This window comes from Kwoniella dendrophila, chromosome 6 (genome assembly GCF_036810415.1).
Source record: "Kwoniella dendrophila CBS 6074 chromosome 6, complete sequence".
Taxonomy (NCBI): domain Eukaryota; kingdom Fungi; phylum Basidiomycota; class Tremellomycetes; order Tremellales; family Cryptococcaceae; genus Kwoniella; species Kwoniella dendrophila.
Genome location: NC_089481.1, coordinates 414,436 through 436,477, shown reverse-complemented (window position 1 = coordinate 436,477; position 22,042 = coordinate 414,436). Strand labels below are relative to the sequence as shown.

General features: G+C 37.4%; 11 protein-coding genes across 11 annotated transcripts; 4 read left to right on the top strand and 7 right to left on the bottom strand.

Annotated features, from left to right (window-relative positions):
* Window positions 1-661: 661 nt before the first annotated feature.
* Window positions 662-2,908, top strand: L201_004726 (uncharacterized protein; the record flags this gene model as incomplete). Its single annotated transcript, XM_066220466.1, has 5 exons — window positions 662-697; window positions 815-847; window positions 932-1,075; window positions 1,188-1,661; window positions 1,727-2,908. The coding sequence occupies 5 exons, from the start codon at window positions 662-664 to the stop codon at window positions 2,906-2,908; spliced, it is 1,869 nt and encodes a 622-aa protein (XP_066076563.1).
* Window positions 2,909-3,305: 397 nt separating this feature from the next.
* Window positions 3,306-4,093, bottom strand: L201_004725 (uncharacterized protein; the record flags this gene model as incomplete). Its single annotated transcript, XM_066220465.1, has 3 exons — window positions 3,306-3,410; window positions 3,494-3,784; window positions 3,848-4,093. 3 exons carry the CDS (start codon window positions 4,091-4,093, stop codon window positions 3,306-3,308), a joined length of 642 nt encoding a protein of 213 aa, XP_066076562.1.
* Window positions 4,094-5,115: 1,022 nt separating this feature from the next.
* L201_004724 (uncharacterized protein) lies at window positions 5,116-5,791 on the top strand (the record flags this gene model as incomplete). Its single annotated transcript, XM_066220464.1, has 2 exons — window positions 5,116-5,323; window positions 5,664-5,791. The coding sequence occupies 2 exons, from the start codon at window positions 5,116-5,118 to the stop codon at window positions 5,789-5,791; spliced, it is 336 nt and encodes a 111-aa protein (XP_066076561.1).
* A 397-nt stretch (window positions 5,792-6,188) lies between these two features.
* L201_004723 (uncharacterized protein) lies at window positions 6,189-9,135 on the bottom strand (the record flags this gene model as incomplete). Its single annotated transcript, XM_066220463.1, has 3 exons — window positions 6,189-6,255; window positions 6,341-7,017; window positions 7,159-9,135. The coding sequence occupies 3 exons, from the start codon at window positions 9,133-9,135 to the stop codon at window positions 6,189-6,191; spliced, it is 2,721 nt and encodes a 906-aa protein (XP_066076560.1).
* A 319-nt stretch (window positions 9,136-9,454) lies between these two features.
* On the top strand, window positions 9,455-10,682 carry L201_004722 (uncharacterized protein; the record flags this gene model as incomplete). The annotated part of the gene is made up of 6 exons (XM_066220462.1): window positions 9,455-9,690; window positions 9,812-10,144; window positions 10,225-10,318; window positions 10,387-10,506; window positions 10,584-10,605; window positions 10,663-10,682. 6 exons carry the CDS (start codon window positions 9,455-9,457, stop codon window positions 10,680-10,682), a joined length of 825 nt encoding a protein of 274 aa, XP_066076559.1.
* Window positions 10,683-10,866: 184 nt separating this feature from the next.
* Window positions 10,867-12,219, bottom strand: L201_004721 (uncharacterized protein; the record flags this gene model as incomplete). Its single annotated transcript, XM_066220461.1, has 4 exons — window positions 10,867-10,880; window positions 10,945-11,185; window positions 11,275-11,881; window positions 11,984-12,219. The coding sequence occupies 4 exons, from the start codon at window positions 12,217-12,219 to the stop codon at window positions 10,867-10,869; spliced, it is 1,098 nt and encodes a 365-aa protein (XP_066076558.1).
* A 421-nt stretch (window positions 12,220-12,640) lies between these two features.
* L201_004720 (uncharacterized protein) lies at window positions 12,641-14,936 on the bottom strand (the record flags this gene model as incomplete). The annotated part of the gene is made up of 11 exons (XM_066220460.1): window positions 12,641-13,158; window positions 13,472-13,589; window positions 13,653-13,853; window positions 13,936-14,003; window positions 14,141-14,147; window positions 14,223-14,228; window positions 14,300-14,331; window positions 14,435-14,531; window positions 14,588-14,663; window positions 14,725-14,844; window positions 14,911-14,936. The coding sequence occupies 11 exons, from the start codon at window positions 14,934-14,936 to the stop codon at window positions 12,641-12,643; spliced, it is 1,269 nt and encodes a 422-aa protein (XP_066076557.1).
* A 383-nt stretch (window positions 14,937-15,319) lies between these two features.
* L201_004719 (uncharacterized protein) lies at window positions 15,320-16,467 on the bottom strand (the record flags this gene model as incomplete). The annotated part of the gene is made up of 5 exons (XM_066220459.1): window positions 15,320-15,405; window positions 15,551-15,770; window positions 15,940-15,996; window positions 16,067-16,109; window positions 16,238-16,467. The coding sequence occupies 5 exons, from the start codon at window positions 16,465-16,467 to the stop codon at window positions 15,320-15,322; spliced, it is 636 nt and encodes a 211-aa protein (XP_066076556.1).
* Window positions 16,468-17,015: 548 nt separating this feature from the next.
* Window positions 17,016-18,822, bottom strand: L201_004718 (uncharacterized protein; the record flags this gene model as incomplete). The annotated part of the gene is made up of 10 exons (XM_066220458.1): window positions 17,016-17,516; window positions 17,579-17,641; window positions 17,708-17,761; window positions 17,827-17,846; window positions 17,902-17,936; window positions 18,003-18,084; window positions 18,178-18,223; window positions 18,322-18,536; window positions 18,607-18,715; window positions 18,787-18,822. The coding sequence occupies 10 exons, from the start codon at window positions 18,820-18,822 to the stop codon at window positions 17,016-17,018; spliced, it is 1,161 nt and encodes a 386-aa protein (XP_066076555.1).
* A 401-nt stretch (window positions 18,823-19,223) lies between these two features.
* Window positions 19,224-20,402, top strand: L201_004717 (uncharacterized protein; the record flags this gene model as incomplete). Its single annotated transcript, XM_066220457.1, has 5 exons — window positions 19,224-19,250; window positions 19,309-19,364; window positions 19,443-19,473; window positions 19,564-19,674; window positions 19,752-20,402. The coding sequence occupies 5 exons, from the start codon at window positions 19,224-19,226 to the stop codon at window positions 20,400-20,402; spliced, it is 876 nt and encodes a 291-aa protein (XP_066076554.1).
* Window positions 20,403-20,892: 490 nt separating this feature from the next.
* Window positions 20,893-21,786, bottom strand: L201_004716 (uncharacterized protein; the record flags this gene model as incomplete). Its single annotated transcript, XM_066220456.1, has 6 exons — window positions 20,893-20,956; window positions 21,051-21,146; window positions 21,207-21,237; window positions 21,310-21,419; window positions 21,490-21,579; window positions 21,749-21,786. 6 exons carry the CDS (start codon window positions 21,784-21,786, stop codon window positions 20,893-20,895), a joined length of 429 nt encoding a protein of 142 aa, XP_066076553.1.
* Between the last annotated feature and the right edge of the window lie 256 nt (window positions 21,787-22,042).

Here is a 22,042-nt window from a genome sequence, read left to right as displayed (position 1 = left end):
CTAGTGGTCGCTTTCGTAATATCTGGGACAGCAGACCCTGAGAATGGCGACAAACCATTATAGCCTGCGCAGCTGAAGATAATCATCTCTTCATAGTAACATATTCCATGTCCTGGTTACAACATAATGTGAGTATAGATTTTCATGCATAATAATACCTTGATTTGGGCATTCTCAGATACATTTCTTGACCAGACCATGCATTGTCGTAAAGCGAGCAGAAACACATAACTTCGGCCTTGTGTTACAGAAGAGAGAAAAAGAAAAGAATCTTTCCCTGTGATAATTTGACTGCGGACGAAAATAATAACTCGTGATTAAAAATAGAAATAAGGGTGTGACCGAATGACTGTTTTTAGAACATACGTCAACACCATACATACAGATACAACCTATCATAATCGTCCTTATACCACTTGAAGACATCTGTATTATCAATCATTTCGAGTTAAACGTTCGGAAACTTGAAGATTGACAAGCATATTCTGATTCATCGTAATATCAAAAGAACGACAAGAAGCTGAGAAGTAGACTCGACGACCCACAGTACACAAGGGACAGAACCTCTTTTTGGATTGAAACCTCATCTTGAAATATCAATACAGCTTTATTCCTACGAAAATTTCTATATATATTTTTGCCAAGACACCAAATTAGAAACATGGGTAGAAAGAAGATTGAAATTCGGCCTTTAGTCGTAAGTGGATATACATTATCTAATCTTATCATACGATACTTGGGCTTGGCTTTGTGCTGCTCATACTGAGAATAGAACACATGCTTATCCCACCTACACCTCGCTTGATTCATACAGGACGAACGTAATAGAAATGTAACATTTCTTAAGGTTAGTTGAAGACTTTATCAATTTATCGCTTACCGATGAAATATGAATCGATTCCATATATGCTGATCGCGTTGCAATGTATAGCGGAAAGCGGGTCTGATGAAGAAGGCATGGGAACTATCAGTTTTATGTGGTGCTGATGTCAATATAATCATTTTCAATGCTGCTGGTAAAGCATATGAATTTTCAAGTAAAGAACTTGATGAAGAACTTGACAGGTATATGGACGTGAGTAGTATCATCCTGCCTACCTATTTGGGGCAAATGCTTTAGTAGCATAAAACAAAATACGCTGCAAGCTACAAGTGACAGCATAAGCTGACTAGTTCTGTTTATTCAGTATGAAGGGATGATCGAACGTCGTCGTGCACCAGAATTCGCTGCTATGGCATTAGCAGGTGAAGATGAGGAAGATGATATTGAAGATGAAATATCAAGTAATCGTAGAGGCTCAACATCGAAAGCCGGCACTAGTGCGACCGCAAATGCAAATGGTGCTCCCCCAAGAAGTCTAAAAGGAAAGGAATCATTCAAAGCACGTTATTCAAAGTCCAGTGAAAAGGGTAAATCGAAGAGTTTCAAAAACAAAAATGGTGGAGGTAACGGTAAAAGAAGGAAGAAGAGGAGTGAAAGTGAAAAAAGAGGTTTTATAGATGGAATTTTAAGTAGTAGTTCATCGGATTCATCATCGGACGAAGATCAACCGGATACAGCTAATGCAAGAAAGAGAAGAAAAGAGAAAGAAAGAGCAAGACGTGAAAGGAAAAGAAATACAGGTGGTATGCCTGAAGATGATCGATTGTATCATCATCATGTGAGTATTTTAGACCAGCCCGTTTCTATTATTAAGCTCACGAAAACCTTGTTCAACTTGATAAGGACAAAAACGCTGCTGCTCTTCAATATGCTATGAATATGCATTCTTCCCATGTTCATGGACATGGTCATCACCAAGCGATTCAACAAGATCCTCGATTTCATCAGCATCTTCACGCACATGGTAGCGGAAGAGATAGATATAATGATCTAGGAAATAATGAATCTAGACATCTAAATCAGATACCAGTTGATATTCCACAATTACCTAAATTACCCTCAGATGGCGCAGCATATAGAACATCTATAACATCTGGGATAGGTGGTGCATCAATACCACAATCAGCATATTATGGTTCGTCATCGATCAATCCAGGATCGAATCAATATGTGCCTAGTCAATCGATATATCAAGGAATTAATGGTAGCGGTCAGTCTTATATACCTTCCACCGGTATCTCACAATCGTCAGATTCGATGTTGTCTTCCTCCCATTCACAGCAATATATATCACCTTCACAAAACGGTTTGACGTCTTCAGCAGGTATGGCAGGTCCAGGCGGTATACAATGGAATGAAAATTTGATAGCAAAATATGCAGAATTCCAATTACAACAAAATCATCAAAGGCAACAAAGATTATTACTGGAAAGACAAAGATATCAATTACAACAAATGGGTGTACCTGTCGATGAAAGAAGTTTATTAGATGAAATATTTGGTGGTGGGGGTAACGGTAATGATCAATCACAGAATCAAAATCAATCGTCCTCTTCAATGTCAAATCACCATACAGAAGGGGAATCATTCAATGGTAACGGGAATAACAACGCAGCAGGAAATATGATGTTGTCTATCGATGATTCTGCCTCTAACTCTAACTCTGGCGGTGGTGGAGGAGGCCAACAAAGTGATTTCGTTTGGCCATTATCAGCAGACAGATCATCATCTCAACATCAACATCAACATCATCAGCACAATCATGATACACCAACAACGGAAGATTCACATCCGTTTAATGGGCTAATACAGCCTCAACAACAAAGTAGTAATAGATCAGGTAATATACCTGACGATAGTGTACAATGGGGTGTACAGGATGGATATACAGTTGATAGAGATGATTTGAATTTACCAAGTCCAATCTCAAATGGTCAAGGTCAGGTACACAATGAAGGCAAAAGAAAAATTAGAAGAGAAGATAATGCAGATTTGAATATCTCAGGTAAAAGAGTTAGAATGTAAAGATTTCTGTGAATAGTATAATATCTATAGTTTCGCATTGGGTTTTGGGAATATTATTTAGTTGTCTGATTAGAATTGTATTTCCATATGTCTCCTCGAATAGATGTGTACTAAGATGTATTGTATGTTCAATGCAAAAAAAGGCCTTCAAAGCTGGCCGGTCACGGATATATGCATATATGAATATAGGAACTGATTGCACATATGACTTGTGGCAAATAACAAAATACTAAAGCATGGCGTTCTACAAAAGACAAAAGGTCAATCCCGTGCACACCTAAATCAGTCAATTTTCGCTCAAATCGCTGGAATAATGGAAGACAAGCAAGCATACAGTAGCTGGTGTACAGTATATTATACTCAGACGGGATGTACCTGGGGTATAGCAGTTGTTTTATTACGGGGTCATCAAGAATACTACATCTTCGTCGTCGTCCGAATCCCAATCGTAATTATAGTCTTCGTCTGATACATCAGTGGGGTCAATGCCCAAGGATTCAGCCTGAAGCGTATACCATTATGAAATTAGCGAGACACCTAGACTTGGAGTATCGACGAGCAATCCGAAACGAGTATGTAACTTACTGTATCGGCGTCAGTGTGGTATTCTAGTTTATAATTCCCAGAATCTCTTGATGTAGACAAATCATCCCGTGTCGTGTCCGTTTGTCCAATATTCATCTTTGCAAAACAATCATCCAATTGTTTGATTTTCCTTTTAGTGATGACTTTCCTGGGCGTACATACGCTGGTATCGTAACAGGAAGATGAAGGTGAAGATAGGATCGGTACGGGAATACCATCGAAATGAGTTATTGAATGTTTACGCTTGCCTGCGAGATCCTTTGGTCCGGTCAAAGTAACTTGAGTGTCTGTCTATGAGTTACATGATCCTGTCAGTATCGATGAGACTCGTATAAGTCCAAATTTCTAACCTACATATAATCCTTTGATATGAGTTTCCTTCACATACTTATACGTTTCCCGCTTGAAATCACATCTCATCAGATAGACATCACGCTTCTTCTGTGCTTTGAATTCCAGAAGAAGATACTGAACAATCGCTACTAAAGCGGGTGTGGAGTTTTGTATAGTGGCGACTATCTGGCTGATCTGCTCAGTGGTAGATTTCGATGTCAAATGTAAGTATGGAGAATGATGATATTGTGTTAAATAAGCTTGCATCATGAGTCGATGGTATTTTTTGGCTGATATAGGAGTTGTAGGATGTAGCAATTACAAATGGTATGTTAGATGGATGTTGTAGACGGGGTCTTCTAGTGATGTGTTTTATTGATTACGATTATAGGTTTCTTGATGTAAAATTGTGTCCGTGAGTTTCCGTTAATATTGTATGGGGTATAAGCATAAAGTCATAAATTGTTGATAAAATGTTAAGGAATAGGAAACAAAAGTGGATCAGAGCAAAGTGAGTATATATACGTTACAAGTTCCTTTAAAATGTCAATCAGTCATCAATCATTAATCATTGATACACGCACATCACTGCCTCGTCAAGTTGACATCAACCGCTAATCACTCAAACCACTTACCCCCGAATTCACAACAAGGTTTTCATCAGGTAGTACGACATCATGTTGTAGATTTAGTGTTTCATACATTTTCCATATGCTTATCAAGGTACATCGTATCACGTCGAAGATAAGGTATGGTCGACATGAGATATACTGTACTTGAGTACCGCTGATTCCCGTTTAGCGTCGTAGAGATAACTTAGTGCTTTATCGACTTATCCCCTTTCTTCAAGTATTTTCTTTCATCGCGTCTTTATTTCCAAATGAGGATTTCCATTTCCTCAGATGTCATAGTGGTGCTTGGTAATTGGGATGTCAGATTGCATGCAGACATCTATAATGATCTTGCGTTCATAGTTTTGCATGTACAGAGTAAGTAGTGCTGTCCACCCTTGTCCCCTGAACAACAATCCCGCCGGAATCAAACCGAGCAAGAAAAATCAAAAAAACTAAAAATCACGTGACTGTCACTCCAACTTTTCTTTTCAGTTTCAACCCAGCCAAGCTGTAGCGTTGTTGTTATTTTTGTTTTTCTGAAGACACACTTTATCTGCAAGATCAGATATAGCAACTCAACTTTGAATTAAATCAATTGATAGAATATTTAACACATCAACTCTTGTTTATCCCTCATCCAATTAACGCTTAAAAAAACAACGCTGACCATACAAAATGGCTAAATCAATTCGAGCTAAAAACAAGATGGCTTCAAGAGCTAGAAAGAGAATCCAAACTCATTATGCTGTAACAGATGCTGCTAGAACACAAAGATTATCAGATAAGTTGTTAGGCAAAGATAAGGAGAAGGCTGAGATGGACGTTGAAGGTGAAGGCGAGGTAGCTGAAGGAGAAGCTAAAGAAGGTGATGAAGAGATGAAAGGTGAGTCATTCTTCAACGCGTTGATCATTATTCGATGCACATGTTTTGTATGTGGTACAAACTACCGCAAATGCGATTGAGAAATGGGAAAAACCTAGAGAAGATCCTTGCAGCCTGATAAGATTTCCTGAGGACATAGGGAGGTAGATCAACATTAGTGGGAAAAACTTGTTTCATAGACGGGCGAAATCTTGAAGCAACTTTGATTTGCCGCTTGCTACCTATTATCAGAGTTCATATTACATGGAATATCACTGTTTCTCCTTCGATAGGTCGCTCAACCGAAAACACATATGGATTTTATGCTGACTATCTCTTCTCATGATTTATATAATTATAGAAGACCCAAAGAAAATTTCAACCTCAGGTAGAAGAGGATCAAGACGTGAACAATGGAGATTATCAAAAGGAATGTCAGCAAAACCAAAGAAAGGTAGAATGGGTTGTAAACCAACTAGAAGACGTTAACCGATCATTCCCAACTTTATTCTGTCTCCACATCCCTTCTTTCAGCTTGAATGAAAATCCTATCCGAGTTGTTCAAAGCCTTCAATATATCTTCCTTGGTTACTGGTTACTTGATAGACATCAAACTTAGAACATAGTTTCAAATTTTCCTGGTTATTCTATCTCATTTGATGGTTTTAGGTTCTTGGCACATATTGTAACCTTCTGCTCTTCCTGTCAAATGCACGGAAGAATGGTAGCACATGTGTCTTTTTGTTGTATATTAGGAATTATCTTTGCATGTACTGGATTTGCTCATTGTCAGAATCTTTCACTTCTCGATTTGGAGTGATCGTCTATGATCTGAGGGAGTTCTAAACCTATATAACATGCAATGAAAGTCTAGAAAAATAACTTTTTAGTCCGAGTTCTTAATATCTTCTAACAACTCTTCTAATCTACTCCAATCCTTTTCGCCTTCGAAACTATCATTTGAGAGCAATCAGGTATCGTCAGTGTTTAGTCAACTGATTTATAAGGAGTTTTCAGTAGATTGAATGGGTGACTTACGATTCTTTTGTTCTACCCATAAAAGTTCTTACTATACCTCTAGCTTGGAATTTCCAATCACTAATTTTCTTTTTTGGTTGATCTGGATTCTCTTGTTGTTCCTTTTCCAATTGTTTTTTAACTTTTGGACCTAATTGTGACATTGTAGCAATTAAAATTTCAATTTCATTTACTGCATCTTTCCATTTTTGCAAATCTCTTTCAACTGAATCATCAAAAACTATTGAACATCTATAAGCTTTCAGATAATCTTCTTGAGCAGATGACCAATTTTCTTTCCATCTTTCTAATCTTGCATGAGATTTCCATACTCTTGTTGAATTTGAAATTTTAGGTAATATCGTTATATTAAATAATCTTTCTACGATAGGTAATAAACCGAATCCTTCATTTGATGTTTTTGGGACAACTTCGTTTCTCAATGAATAATCATCACGTGTAACTGAATCGACTAATTTATCTAAAACATCAGGATCAACTGCTAAAATTGGATCTTTATCATATAATTCTTCAACTACTCTTGTCATTGCTCTAGCAGCTTCAGATAATTCTCCAACATCAATTGAAACTATCATATAATTTTGCCACATTCTCCAGTTACTATAAGCGAATCTTAATCCTTGTCTCAGAGCTCTCCAAGCTAAATGTTTGTTTTCGAATGTTACAGGTGGGGCGGTCTAGTGATGAGCAACGAACATTATAAATCAGCAATTCGAACGATAACGCAGGACATATGGGTAATAATTTGGATACGAACGACGAGTGAAAATAGTGTTCATGTGTATACGATAATTGTCAAGTAAGATCTTATCACTCACCTCGCCATCTTTCAAACCTTCTTCACCCAATCTCAGGTAGACAGCAGCTAAATTATTCCAACCTTCAGCATCATCTTCTTCTACACCAACTTGTCTTCTAAAAGCATCTTTTGCTTCTAACCATTTTTCCTGTTTTACATAACATACACCTAAAGTGAACCAAGCTCTAGCATATAAAGGATTAATCTGTAGTGCATCCTTGAAACACTGAATTGCTTTATCATATTCGTTCAATCCAACATATAAAGTACCTAAAGATCTCATTGATCTTGAAGAAGTTTCTTCTGATATTTCCCAAGCTTTTTCATAATATTCTATAGCTTGTTCTTTTGATTTTTTAGGATCTTTAATTGATTCTTCTGAACTTAAAGCTAAATCACCTAATAAACAATATAATTTTGCTTTTCTACCAATCGTTAATTTATTTTTCTTATCTTCTGATAAATTTTCGTTTGATAATTTAGTTAATATATCAGAATCGATTTTTTTACCTTGTAATAAATCTTTAACAATTTTTATAGCTTCTTCTTCTTTATCTAATCTTTGTAAACATGAAACACTTTCTTCATACATTTCTAATTTATCAAAAATTTCTAATGCAGAACGTGTAACACCAATAGTTAAATATCTTTTTGCCAATTCTTTTTCCGTTTCCCATTTTGAAGGTAAAGGTAATTGATGAAAATACCTTAATCTTTCTTTAGTTGATGAATCTGATGTAGGCATTTGTTCGATTAAAGCTAATAATTGTAAAGTTGATCTTTCAACTGTTCTTGATCTGGTTGACTCCAATCTAGATCTAAGCAAAAGACCAGTAGTATGTATTGACCAATTTCTTGGATTTGATATAACTCTAACTAAAAATGGCATCATTTGATTAGCAGTTAAACCAGATGATGGTGAGTTGTTATGTTGTGATAAACATAATGATAGTAATAGTGATTGATCTAAAGGATGTAATGCAGGTTGGTTAGATGGATCCAAATGTGACAATTTTGATGTATTTCCTTCGTTTTCAGAGGTAACTTTAGTGAATTCGGTTTCTTCCAATAATGTATCATCATTTAATGCTATACTCTCTGGTAACGTTGATTTTGTCGTTTCTGCCCCATTTTCCTCTTTACTTTCAGCATCAGACGGTGTAGCCTGATCCACTTCTTCTCCTTCTCTCTTCCTTGACTCAGCAAGAAGAACAAGTTGACTTAAAGCGTTAACTTGATATTTAGTCCTTTTACCTAATGCACCAGTCAATTCAAATTCTAATTCACTTGATTTAGCAGCTTGTAGGAAAGATTGATTCGCCTGTTTATCTTGACCTAAAGCATGGTGATACAAACCAATCTCCAATTCTATCATCGCTTTTAGATCTTGGTCTCGAGTTACTACAAGATTGGTCAGAAGAGATTGGACAGCTAAAAGATCCTGTTCAGGTAAAGGTACAGGTTCATCAAGTAAAGAAAGGTGAATTAAATGTGTTCTAAGTAACCATATTGGTGATGTATCCAAATCTTTTGACGATAATGATGATAACAATCTTCTAGCAAGTAAAAATATTATAGGTTGTTGAGCCAAGTGATATGCAGGTTCTCCATTTAATGTTAATAATGGTAGAGCAGCAGAATTCAATTCTTCTTCGGTGGTAGTGGTGGACGTCGTTGATGAAGGTAATATATCCAAAGGTGAGAAAGTAAGGTTGGGCCCAGTCCAATTTGCTTGTACGAATGATTGCAGTAACGCTATCGATACTATCAAGCGTAGTATTGGAGACTCTTCAATGCGATTTGAGGTTGTGTTATCTGTCGATATTAGACCTTGAAGTATCTTGGAATCAGATAGAATAGCTTTAGCTTCGGAAGATTCAAGAATAGATTTGAAATCAGCTTCTACAAGTTGAGTTGCTAATTCCTGTATTCTTGATGGACCAGCTTCAGACGAAGAGGTTTCTCCTCGTAATAACGCCCATTCGAGGTTTTCCATTTTAGCTAGTTGATTCAATAATTGAAACGGATGATTTGACTAAAACAAAGTCAGAATATAGTATGCTTATTAACATACCTTGCATTTTGGTCGACCATTCTTGAAGTTTCAACTTTTTTTGTCAATAAGATGATCTAAGCCCTTCGGTGATCGTCCGCTTACTAAGAAGCGGCGATATCCGCAAGTAACAGGATTTCATTCGAGCGAAGCTTAAGACGTTGTTGGGATTATTACAATAACCTTGATAGAATTGATGCGCAGATGACATCGATATATCGCAACTTTGTTATCATTACTGGACCGACTATCGCACATAAAGATGAGATACGCAGTTTTAGTTACAGGTCCAGCAGGAGCTGGTAAATCAACATTTTGCGCATCATTAATCACCCATGCTCAAACTATCGGACGACAAGTACATTTAGTTAATTTGGATCCTGCAGCAGATAAATTCGAATATGAACCTACGATAGATATAAAAGATTTGATCAATTTGGAAGATGTTATGGAAGAATTGGAATTTGGGCCTAATGGTGGTTTGATATATTGTTTTGAGTGAGTGAAAGGTTTTTTTGGATCTTCACTAACTATAAAACGAGAAAATGTTTGAATGGATCAAGGTGATCTATGGTTATGGACAATCAGGAGGTATACTGACTAACTTTCATCTTCACAGATACCTACTGAACAATCTCGATTGGCTAGAAGACGAATTAGGATCATATGAAGATGATTATTTAATTATAGATTGTCCAGGTCAAATTGAATTATACACACATATACCACTATTACCACGTCTAGCACAATATTTACAAGTTTCATTAAACTTTAGATCAAGTGCAGTTTATCTAATCGATTCACAATTTATGCAAGATAAATCAAAATTCTTTGCAGGTGTAATGTCTGCAATGTCATGTATGTTAGCTTTAGGTATTTCAATGGTTTGTTTAATGTCAAAGATGGATTTGGTTAAAGATAAAAAGGGTAGAACACAGAGGGAAATTGGAAGGTGAGTTCTTACTTTTAAAAATGATCCTACAATTGAAAAAAAAAAGCTGATTTTCCATATATACTTGAACATAAATATAGATACCTAGATCCAGATCCTTCATTATTACTAGATGATCCTGCGTCGAGTTCGAATTCTAAATTTAATGATCTGAATAGAGCTGTAGTGGGATTAGTAAGTTTATTTGGCTTGGGAAATATTGAGCATCGCGCTCATTCATGGCATTGCTGCACTGTTTACAGATAGAAGACCAAAATATCGTTTCTTTCTTACCGTTAGATGTCACTTCGGAAGATTCAGTCAATACAGTCTTAAGTCACATTGACAATATGATGCAATATGGAGAAGATGAGGAGCCTAAAGTGAGCACTCTATCTTTGCTCTTTTATGCTATACTGCGTTAATCCCGCCATGCTGACCGAATTCACTTGATTATCAGGTGCCGAAAGATATGGATGACGGTGAGTAGTGATTGATCCGAGTGATAGTTTTTCTGTAACTGACATTAGTATCATCAGGCGATTTCGGAGATGATTAAGGGATACATATACCAATTGTACTATATATATTTATGATGTAATGACTAGATTCTTAGAGTATAATACACAATTGCAAAAGACAACGATCACAACGAAACAGCAGATAGAGCATTAAAATATTATCAAAAAGCAGCCTTTTCCGACAGGTAAATGGAATACTAATTTTTGTTGGCTTACAAATATCTACTTGGCACAACCTGAAAAGACATCCATCAATATGTATCCCCTTTGTGTTCAAAGACGATATTCAGACCGACTCACGCAATTCTCGTAGGACCTTTTGAAACTCTTCGCCAACTTTATCCCAATTTATCTCTCCTTTCTTTTCAGTTCCCATTCGGCCAGCTCTCAGTAATGCAAATTTAACTTCATCTGACAATTCAACAAAGTATTCGTATGGTACAGCTGTTAAATCCAAACTTGGTTCACCTGGTAACCCATCACGTAAAATATCGAACTGGATTTCCATTTTAGGCTGCTGAGGTCTGTCATTATCAATACCCTAATAAACAATAGTGATATCCATCAAATCAGAACCAACCGAGATGAAGACAAATCAGTGCTGGATATGTGATAGGATGGTGAACTTACATCTCCAGTCCTAGTACTACTTCTTCCTCTATTCGAGCCTTGACTAGAATTCGGATTAGGGTTCAATATAGATTTACCCGACCAAGTATATTCTCCAGTCCTTTTAATTGATTCTACTAGTAACTGATCATTTCTCATCAAATCACCAATTCTGAATCCTTTTGATGAAGATATATAACCATCTTCTAACCATTCTTTCAGATTTTCACTTAACCTATCTAATAGTGCATGACTACAATCCCATTTTTTGAGGAATAATACCAGATTTTCATAAGCTTTAAAGTAAACTGATAATGTCGGTATAGGTAATACCAAATTATAAAGTAAATGTAAGAATAATGATATTGTTATACTTCCTTCCATAGAAGGATCTGCGAACTGTATTTCTCGAAAATCATCTTGTAGATGAGACGAAGCGGTGGTAGTGGAAGAAGAGAAAGTTGGATATGTCTTTGATCTAGACAAGAGAATAGGCGATGATATGGAAGATAAAGGTGATAATGCCAAAGGTGAAGACGGTGGTGTTAGTAAAGGAAATGGATGTTGTTTTATGATTGGGGAAGGTGAAGGTGAAAGTGGAGTTTTGAGTATATCTTGAAATTTATTACTATACAGTATAGAAAAACAGTTGGTCAATTTATCAACATAGACATCTAGTTACTTGAATAATCCCAATCAAAGTTCTAATTCAATGAGACCGCCAACTTACCTACAATCCATTAATTTGCTACTATGTACTTTGAATCCCAAACCATCAGCAGAAATTAAAACCAAATCACATGTTTTATCTTGTTGAAAAGGTTTATTCAAAGGTGTAATTATTTCTTCAGAAATTGTCGATAATTTACTTATTACTTCTTGACTTGGTCTTCTGTGATGTCGGAATTGTGATGGTGGTTTTATAGTTGTCGTTGTGGTAGTAGTTTTCATGATCACTTCTCTCATTTCGATACTTTAAGTAAAATATGATAGGGTGAGTAAGTTGTCTTGTAGGGAGAATTGTTAGATTTTAGGCTTTTATATATAGTAATCATCGATCCCAGTATATATATGCATAAGATTCAGCGCTCTTAATGTATCAAGGGAGATGGCGAATAATGCTAATAAATGATCAAAGCACTATTATAATCACTGAGTGAATGCTGAATGATCCGTTATGCTCAGGGCTTTAAACATGTAAACAGGGTTATCAAAGGATGTTTTATCTATAACATCTTACAAACAGAACACACAAGTTTCTGATGATTCCGATCAAACGTTTCTTTTTGAGTTGACAACGCCCACTTACCGACGGTAGATGAAATAATATAATAAATGTGTGTATGTACAATTTGTCTATGCATAGGTCGGTGACCCTGATACATAATTACTCGTCCGGTATATAATAATTATATCTACCTTGATCTTCCCATGGTCTTCTTGATTGATAGGGCAGAGTTTCCATCAAAGGATCCCTTTCCCCTTCTTCCCCACCTTCTACATCTCTCATGTGACCTGCCCAAGATCCAGCAGCAGGTCTAACTTCCCAACCTTCACTACCTCTTCTCATTCTAGGTAATCTTTGACCTGACCCTAAAGGTCCTTCATTATTATCATCATAATCCGATAAATATATTTCTGGTGAACTCGATCTTGAATTGGATCCGGATGACAAATCCGATCCATTATACCTATCTTCGCCTGAAGAATAAACTTCATCACCCTCATTGGTAGTCCGATATGACTTATTTGAAGACCTTGACCTAATTTTACTATTCGAAGGTCTTAAATTAGGATTGAATCCATCGTTACCATAAACAAATGCTGAAGCGCCATTAGGTATGGGACGTGGGTTAGGTAATCGACCAGGATCTTGCGGAGGCCATGAATACTGGACATCGGGATCTATTATTCAGAATGCTATAGTCAGCAACCGAGTCTATAACCTATGAAAATGACCATAGTCAATCTCACATCCTCACAAAACTATAATTTGGTACAATGACTTACTATCAAACCATATCTTGATCATTACGTCCTCTTCCAGATCTAATCCGTTCTTCACTATTCTCACTCAACCCCGGACGTCCATTACTACCACTTCCATTGCCTCGCACTACCACATCTGCGCTTCCATATCCGGTTGGTACCAGAGGCGGTCCTTGTAAATCTCGTCTTGGAGCGACAATATCCGCCCATTGAGCACTAGCTAACTCACCACCTGCATCAGGGTTGACGGGAAAAGATAAACCGTCTCCTCGCATCCGCTGTGGCCATAACCACAATAGTGGGTTTGGACCTAATACCGACTTGACATTGCTGATCAAACCAATGTTCTGCGAAACAAGCAGTCAGTTGAAATAGAACCTCCGTCAGAATCCAAATTTTCATGAGCTTACATAAGGATATTTGATCTCCTTGATCTTGCCTCTCCTAACCAATGTTGCTACTTTATCCTTCTCCCATCCTTCTATAGTTGTGCTATTACCACAAGCTAAGTACAAATGGTAGACCGAGAACATGCCTACACACATCCACACCGGTATACAAGAAGCAAAGTTGAAGACCAAGAATAGGATATCTCTGAGGGTAGGCTCTTCCTGTGAGGCAAAGATATCCGTCAGTTGCCACTGAATACAACTAGTATAACATTCCCTTTATCACATAGACAGAAACACTTACATAGTAGGTATAAGACATGAAGAGAACTCTTTTCACCATCATACATAAATGATATGACGTGGCTATGTCTACCCAAAGGAGAAAACGGATAAAGTGACCTTGATTATGGAATCCAACGCAGTTTGCTATCCAGGGACAATGATCTGTAAACCGGGTCAGTTTACATCATGAGTCAGACCTATGGAAACCAAGGAAATGCACATACGGTCAAGCTATCAGATGGCACTTGGTATCAGCTGAAGTACATTCACTGACTGGTCTTATTGATAACTTGGCATTTAGCTTACTTTAAGCTATAAGAACTGTTATATCAGCTCGTTTTTTCTTCTACTATGCTTCACAGCTTGATCTGTAAATGACTTACGATGCATGTCCTACATTGTCTACAATGATGAGCTAAGAAGGAGAATCAATTGGTTAGCTGGTGCACATCTGGAATCACCAGGTGATGTCACAATACTATGATAAATGCTTATACGATGACATCGTTAACACTTACCCCTTGGCGGCTTGTAGTGTTCACAAGTTTTACAATATCTAGGCGCATGATTTCCCTTTTTCACTTCTACACCTTCCATAGCACTTAGATTTGGTCTCTAAACGTTCATAATTGAGCTCATTGACCTATAGAAACAGAGGGAGCAGGACTAACCCATCCATTAGGTACACCACCAGGAGGTGTTATTACGCATAATCGATAATTCCAAAATACCATAAAAACGCAAAAGCTAGATACGAGGTATGTATACATCAGCTTCTAAATACTTCAAATAGATAGATCTAGCTCACTTGAAAGGTACCAGTAGCTTTAGCAAGTCCACACTCAGCTCTCTACCGTACCATTGCCAAACGACGAATATTTGTGACGAGAACGATATGAAGGATATTAAGAGGGATGTACCAACAACCCTATATCACTTATATCAGCTTACTTATATATTGTACATCGCAATAGGAAGGAAAGCAGATACATACCATACTGTACCCCAATCTCGATGCATTTCGCTGCGTCTATGTGGGTGTCTACCTGTACGGAAAACAAGAGGATGAGGACGAAGAAAATGATAAATCGCAGTTGATCAAGAATATTCAACGCACGCGTTTCATCATTGTGTAATCTTAGCTGTGCAACGATGTTTCGGTCTTCGCCGTAAATGGAACAGACCTTCGGGCATAGACCTACCTGGCTTGCGTCCAATAAATGCGATATGCAGAAGTATGGTATGATTATGCATGGTTTATATGGTAAATGTTATTATAAGAATCTGACATACTGAGAAAGGGTGGGTGGTGGTTGGCAGATTATCCCGGACGCGAAGAATGTATAGATAGGTTCTATAAGATGGTCACTGGAGATCAACAACTAATATTGATGATAATGTATTTATGCTTTTTTGGTTCGCACAGGTACGTTTGAAGGAGCAGGTATAAAACCTAATATACCCAACGTAAGGACGAACAGTGAAGTCGCTGTATTTGTGTGATAAATATATATATATATATATCAGCTTGACTCTTTCAGATATGTAGGATGCGAAGTGATTTCAGGCCGGAAGAGCTTGAATATTTCGGTAGGCGGTAGAAAGGAATGAGATGTAATAGACTGATTACTTACCACCAACCATAGATTTAAAAACTCCTAAACCATTCCCACCTTGCATCTGTTCCAAATTTGCATTACCGACAGCTTTTACAGCATCTATTGCAGAATGTAATATGCTACTTTTTCCAGCTTGTGATAATGATATTACGATACTTGTCCATCCTAATAATATTGTTGCTGTCAATAAAGGTACAATCACTTGAAGTCTTGCCGATGTTTGCCATTTTGGATACTAAATGATGACAAAAAGAAAGAAAATTCAGATAAATTAGCGACGTTCTTCATACAACCGATCGAGAAATCAAAACAGTCTTGCAGAGTGATTTAGATAGATGATGTCTTCATAATTTACGAGGCCAAGAACGATAGATCGAGAAATGTAATTCTAGCTTAAGACTCACATCCGGTATATATCCTCTAAACCAAGGTACAAATAATACCAGATAAAGGAAGATGACCTATTTGTACATAATTCAATTATCAGCTTGCTTGTAGATATCATTAGGGAAATAGCGGATCGGAACATACGATAGTTGCACAATGAGCACTTAAACCAGCAATCATGACTTTCCTATTCATTACAAACAAGATCGAGATATCAGTTATGATGAGAATATGCTTTCACCATTTGATGCGCTTGACTTCTTAATCTCTATATCATGTCTCGCTGAGTTAACGGGTTCAGTATAAACTACTCACCTTATCCAGCCACTTTCCTGATCTAACACATTCGGTATAGCATTGATCAAATCGGCATACCAGCAGCCTAAAGTACCTAAAACAACATATTTCCCATGTTTCGTCAAAGCTGATGTAGATCCAACTTTCTTTGGTTTATCTAATGAAGATACAATCGTTTCACTTGAATCTGAAGGTAAAGAAGCTCTCCTTTTCGATGATGATGCCATTGATGTTGAGGGACCTGACATCTTGATATCATACAGGATTAGCTTCAAGTCGGGATACTGAACGAAACTCGATCTATGATAAGAAGCTGACAATTGGTGTTATTCGATATTCACAATATGAACATGAACTATGTTGATCTCTTAAGAAACAGAATTATTTTGGGGAAAAATAAAAACAGAGATGGAAAAACAAACAAAAGCTATGACGCGGGATTAACGTAAAAATCTTGATACCAAGTAACTTAACTTATCCGGTTAGAACGTGTGGATTGATCCGCTTGATATCGTGATGTCCATTACAGTTCGTTCTAATCCTCTTGCATCTCATTACAATCTTGTCGTAATGCAACTCACCTACTCGTACATCAAAATGTGCTTGCGTGTAGATGCAATGACAAAGCCCTAACAGTAGTTCTTCGTATAACGATAAGTCCCCAGTGCAGTCCAGGTAGCATGAAGCGTGACTCAAGAATCGATAGATTAGATGAATATTGACAAGCATAGCATGAATAGGATTTATCAATTGTATGGATTGTTTCTTTCATCTTGCCTATCTATACATAGGAAGATTACAATTCTTTCTTCGCTTCTAAAGCTTCTTCTTTAGTTACTTTCTGATAATCATCACTATTGCCACTATTACTGCTCGATTCACTTTCTTCTTCTTCCTCCTTTCCTTTTACTTTTCCTTCTTGTGAAGATTTCAGATTATCTAAAATGTTGTTTTCAATCTCATCTTTCAACCAATCACCAATAATTTGCCAATAGTTAGGCTGTAAACAAGTATCATTGTGTCCGCCATCTAATTCTTTCCATTTCAAAGTACCTGCTAAACAATTTGATTCTCTTAAGTGTCTTAAGGCGATCATTTGTGATGGTTTGACTAATTCATCATTTTTACCAGCAATCATCAATATAGGTGTTGTTGATGGTATTAACGGCATGGTGTGTTGAGCATCCCAATGTTCAGTCAACAATATAGGTAAGAAGAACTTAGGTAACTGTGGTAATACCAACGGTATCAAGGATGGTAGTGATAAGAATGTGTTCTCGAGTATGATACCGGATACCTACCGAAGATAGGAGAATATGAGTTTATATTCCACATAGCTATGTGAAAGTGACAACTCACCATATCTCTGAACCGACTTCCAGCGTAAAGACAAGATGCACCTCCAAGAGATTGACCATACAGCTATCTCGACGACCAATTGATCAGCTAATATCTACAAGCGGTGGCACTGAAAAGTATTTAGCTTACAATGATCTTCGTGTCACCTAAAATCGGGTGCGATTTAACGTATTCCATAGCTGTCTGCAGGGGAAGATTTACATCAGTCACTGGGTCAACTTCGATCAAATAACGTTGCAATGACTTACCTCGATATCTATACGTATACCTGAAGTTCCAGGATATTAGCTATAATGCCCAGAGAACGATATATAGCTACTTACCATGCTCCGAGGGTTTTCCTTCTGATAGTCCATATCTGCGTCGTGAGGTCAGCTTAAGCTATCCGTAAAGTGAATGCTGGGTTCAAAGCTGGACAACCTACCCCCGATAAGATAGCATGAAAACGTTACAACCATATTCAACATTGAATTTCCTTGCTAACGGTACCCTGTGACCCATATTACCTAATAAGGAAAGCAAATCAGTCTTATGTTGTTCAATAATTCGAGGCTAAGGAAGAAAGTGGTTCTCGGCGTGTTCGTATCACGTATACTCACCCGCATTTGCATGGAAGAAGATTACTGTGGGTCTACTTTTAGCATACTAGAATGAATAAATTCTCATCAGCGAGACCAGCCCAGCTTGCTGAAACAGGTGTATCTCATTGAAGTCAAGATCCACTCGTCAAGGCATGTACTTACCTGGATAGCCTGTTCATCGCCCATTTCTTCTAACCATTTCGACATTTCCTTTTCACCCAGTTCTTCTCTTTGTTTATGATTTAGACCCCTCAATTGGTCAACTACCACTGGATTCTTCCTTGCAGGTATAACATATGCTTTGATTTTCACATGGTCTCTCGTTGTCAGAGTTATGTCTTCGTATGGCATCCCTAATTCGATAGGTTTAGGTACAACTATAAAGTGATATCCGGATCAGCTTGAATACAGTACAACCTCTCTTCGTAAGCTGGAAATCTTTTTTACATTTTCTTGATCCATCAGGCATGTATGCTGGATAGATCAAATGTCTTTGAAAGAACCACAAGCCACCTGCTGCGAGGGTTGTAGCAACTACAGATGCTCCGAAAAGGTACTATCACGAGCAATATCTGATCAGCTGTGTCATGGTCCTCAACAAATTAAAGTGACAGCTGCCTTACTCACTTTAGCTGCTGTCAACGCTGTGGATGCTGTGATCATCTTGTTGATTGCCATGAGCTCAGCTAGTAGCAAGGCAATACAGGTAGGACTAGGATCTCCACGAGTATAATGCAAAACGACAGATAACAGAATTATAAATAACGAAAATACAGATTCACTTTTTGTGTCGACCTGTGCATAACTTATATTTGGAACGATGATGACGATATCTAATCATCCCCACGTGGCACAACAACGTAATGCTATGCGGAGACTCCAACTGATAACACGTCAACGTCACACCACCATAGAGTAATACATTGTGATTGATATCGTTGCAAGAAGAGGTTAAGGACTATATAGTCAACGCTCTTCAACCATTATCTACCACCAATCGTCGACTATTCTGCTTACTTCTCTCATTTAGCAGTTATAATACACCAGCAACGATCTGAAGTACAATGGCGCCTCCACTAGTAACGATTTACGTGAGCTCCTCCTATATCCGTCCGCAATACACTCAAAAAGCTGATATGCGTTCATCAGGTAACAAGTCTTACTTCTGCTCCAAAGGTAAGAAAACATATTGATTTGCTGAGGAGGTATGTGGACTTTATACGTTCAGCTTTCTTCATAACTATAGTCGAAAAAGCTGATCTCATTCTGCTCGCCTTGAACAGATCCTTGAAAGGTCTCGAAATACCATATGAAGTAAGCTAAGCATCATCCAGCTATCATGTCTTGGCCAGACGTGGTGTTTTGGTGGCAAACTAATAAAGCGCTCTTTTCTCCCTCAAATAGGAATATGACTTGGTCATAGACGAGGACGCGAAGAAGAAATGGCAAAGATCTAAACCACCCGGTATGGTTATTGGATTACCTGGATATTTAGTAGGGGGAGAATGGGTTGGTGTAAGTGAATGATAAGCACTCGGCTACAAACGACTTGTAAATGCTGATAATTTCTTTATGTGATGATCCACATACAGACAATGGATGACTTTGAAGATGCAGTGGAAACACAGACATTGGAAACATTCTTAAAACAAGATATTGATTTATCAGGTAAAACTCCTTCAGGAACAACAAATACAGCACAAGGTGGACAAGGTGGACAAGGGGGACAAAAAACAATACAAGAGATTGAATTAGAAAATTTGATGAATGAAATGACCAATGAAGATTTAGATAAATTGATGAACGATTTAAACGTTGATGAATCAGTTGGTAAAATTGGTTTATTATCAAAACAACCTGAACAATCTCACAATAAAGATATAAATACCAATTCGATTAGTGATGTAAAGGAAAGTGATAATTCAATATTGAATGATCTGAAATCCGAACTAAGCATAGACAAAGATGAAGATAAGCTGCTAAAAGGTGTTGAGAATGATACGTTCCAAGACATACCTAAAGATGAAGCATCTAGTATAATAGCAAACAAGAATAATTCAACAAACTCGGGAAACGAACATACTCAAAGTCAACATAGTAAACATGAAGAAGTCAAAGGTCAAGGAATTGAAGACATGATAGAAGAAAATGATATTTTGAGAGAATTGAATAAAGAATTGAAAGTTGATAAGAGTGAAGATAGAGATTTAGATGAGATACAAACTAAAGCTAAGATCGATTAGGAATTCACTTTTGGTATATCCCAATTGCTCTCGTCCACTTCATGCTCTGCTGGTTTGTAGATTTTTTGTATATATAACAATATGGTAAATATGGTGGACTAGTAGTGGAGTATAGTATTAGTACATGCAACTGTTATGATTGAGTCTCTGAGTAACCGCCAGATACATTTTCTTGACAGTGAGCTAAAAAGAGTTTAGCCATCACCTGGTCGAGTATAACTGTTATGGATATGGTATATATACATATCAATTTGAGTTATTTCCAAAGAGTTTACGATAGCATAAATGGTATATAGGCGACCGCTTGGATATTAAAAAATTACGGGTTATGTCTTTCTTATGATTTCTTCCTTCGCTCTTCTAGCTCCTGATTATCTGTTCCTTGAACCATCAGAAGCTATATTTTATGATTCTTGGGTAATATCTATGGGGTATACTGTAATGATTCGTTCTTTGCGCCAAAGTAAACTCCATGGGTAGTGCCGTAGATTTACTCTGTAGGGCCTTGCCAAACAGGTTGAGATTCAGGATCACTATTTGGAGGTTGCATGGTGCTGCGGAGGGGCAGTGGATGGTCAGTATTTCTTCTAGATAATAGTTGTCCTTCAAAGGTATCCTGGTGACCAGACAGATAAAACCCAGACTTACGAGGGAGCTTCGAACATTTGAAGGAAATTTAGAGCTATATATGCTAAACCAACAAATCCTACTACTGTACCACATACATAAAGAATGGTGTAATAGCTAAATTTGATGGTCAGTCAAAAAGGTTACTCAACCTTGAAATGTGATTGAACAACTTACTTCAACATAAGAACACCGAGTAAGAGGTAGACTGTAATGACGCAAACGTCCTAATCAGCATGTATAGACAAGGATATTCTGGAAAGGACTAAAGGTAATTTACAGACACCTCGACCGATAAAGGAATGCATGAAACTAGCATATTTGTGTATAAGAGCTTTGTGTTCTTCCGTAGGTGTTCGAACTTCAAGGAATATAATGATAGCTCCAATACTGAGTTCACCAGTAATCGTCAGCTAGTTATTTAGGAGGGATCATCTCAGATAAGCCCAAATTTACTTACAGTACTTCATATATACCGATAATTATACTTGAGAATGAATGATTGATGAGTGAACCAACTCCTCCCGCTATAGCAAAACCTCCCACTCCCCTAAACGGCTAGCGTCAGTACGCCTTTCGTAATGCAGCTACAATATGTGCAATCATCGGTATCTGTCTGAGTACAGCTACTTACATATTAACGATTCTATGTAAATAAAATTGACATCGTCAGCCCACATAAGCTTCTATTTGGATCCATCAGAGGGTTCTCATCTTACCTGAACAACTCTGCGGGGTTTTGGGTGAACCTATCCATTGTGAAATATACTAAGTGTCTTTATCTGACTTGGCAAGACGTGACTTTCAATGATACGTTAAACTGTATTATAAGGATATGTAGAAGTACAAGAGTAAGGAATGTTTGTCAAAACTGAAAGGAATCTTGTATGTTGTTGTCTTGGTGTCATTCAACTTGACAGTTATATAAATGGTAACTTTACTTTATCTTTGGTTCTCAGCTGTGTAAACCTCGTCCCTCTCTCATTCTCTTTATCTATTACGCGCAGTGCCTG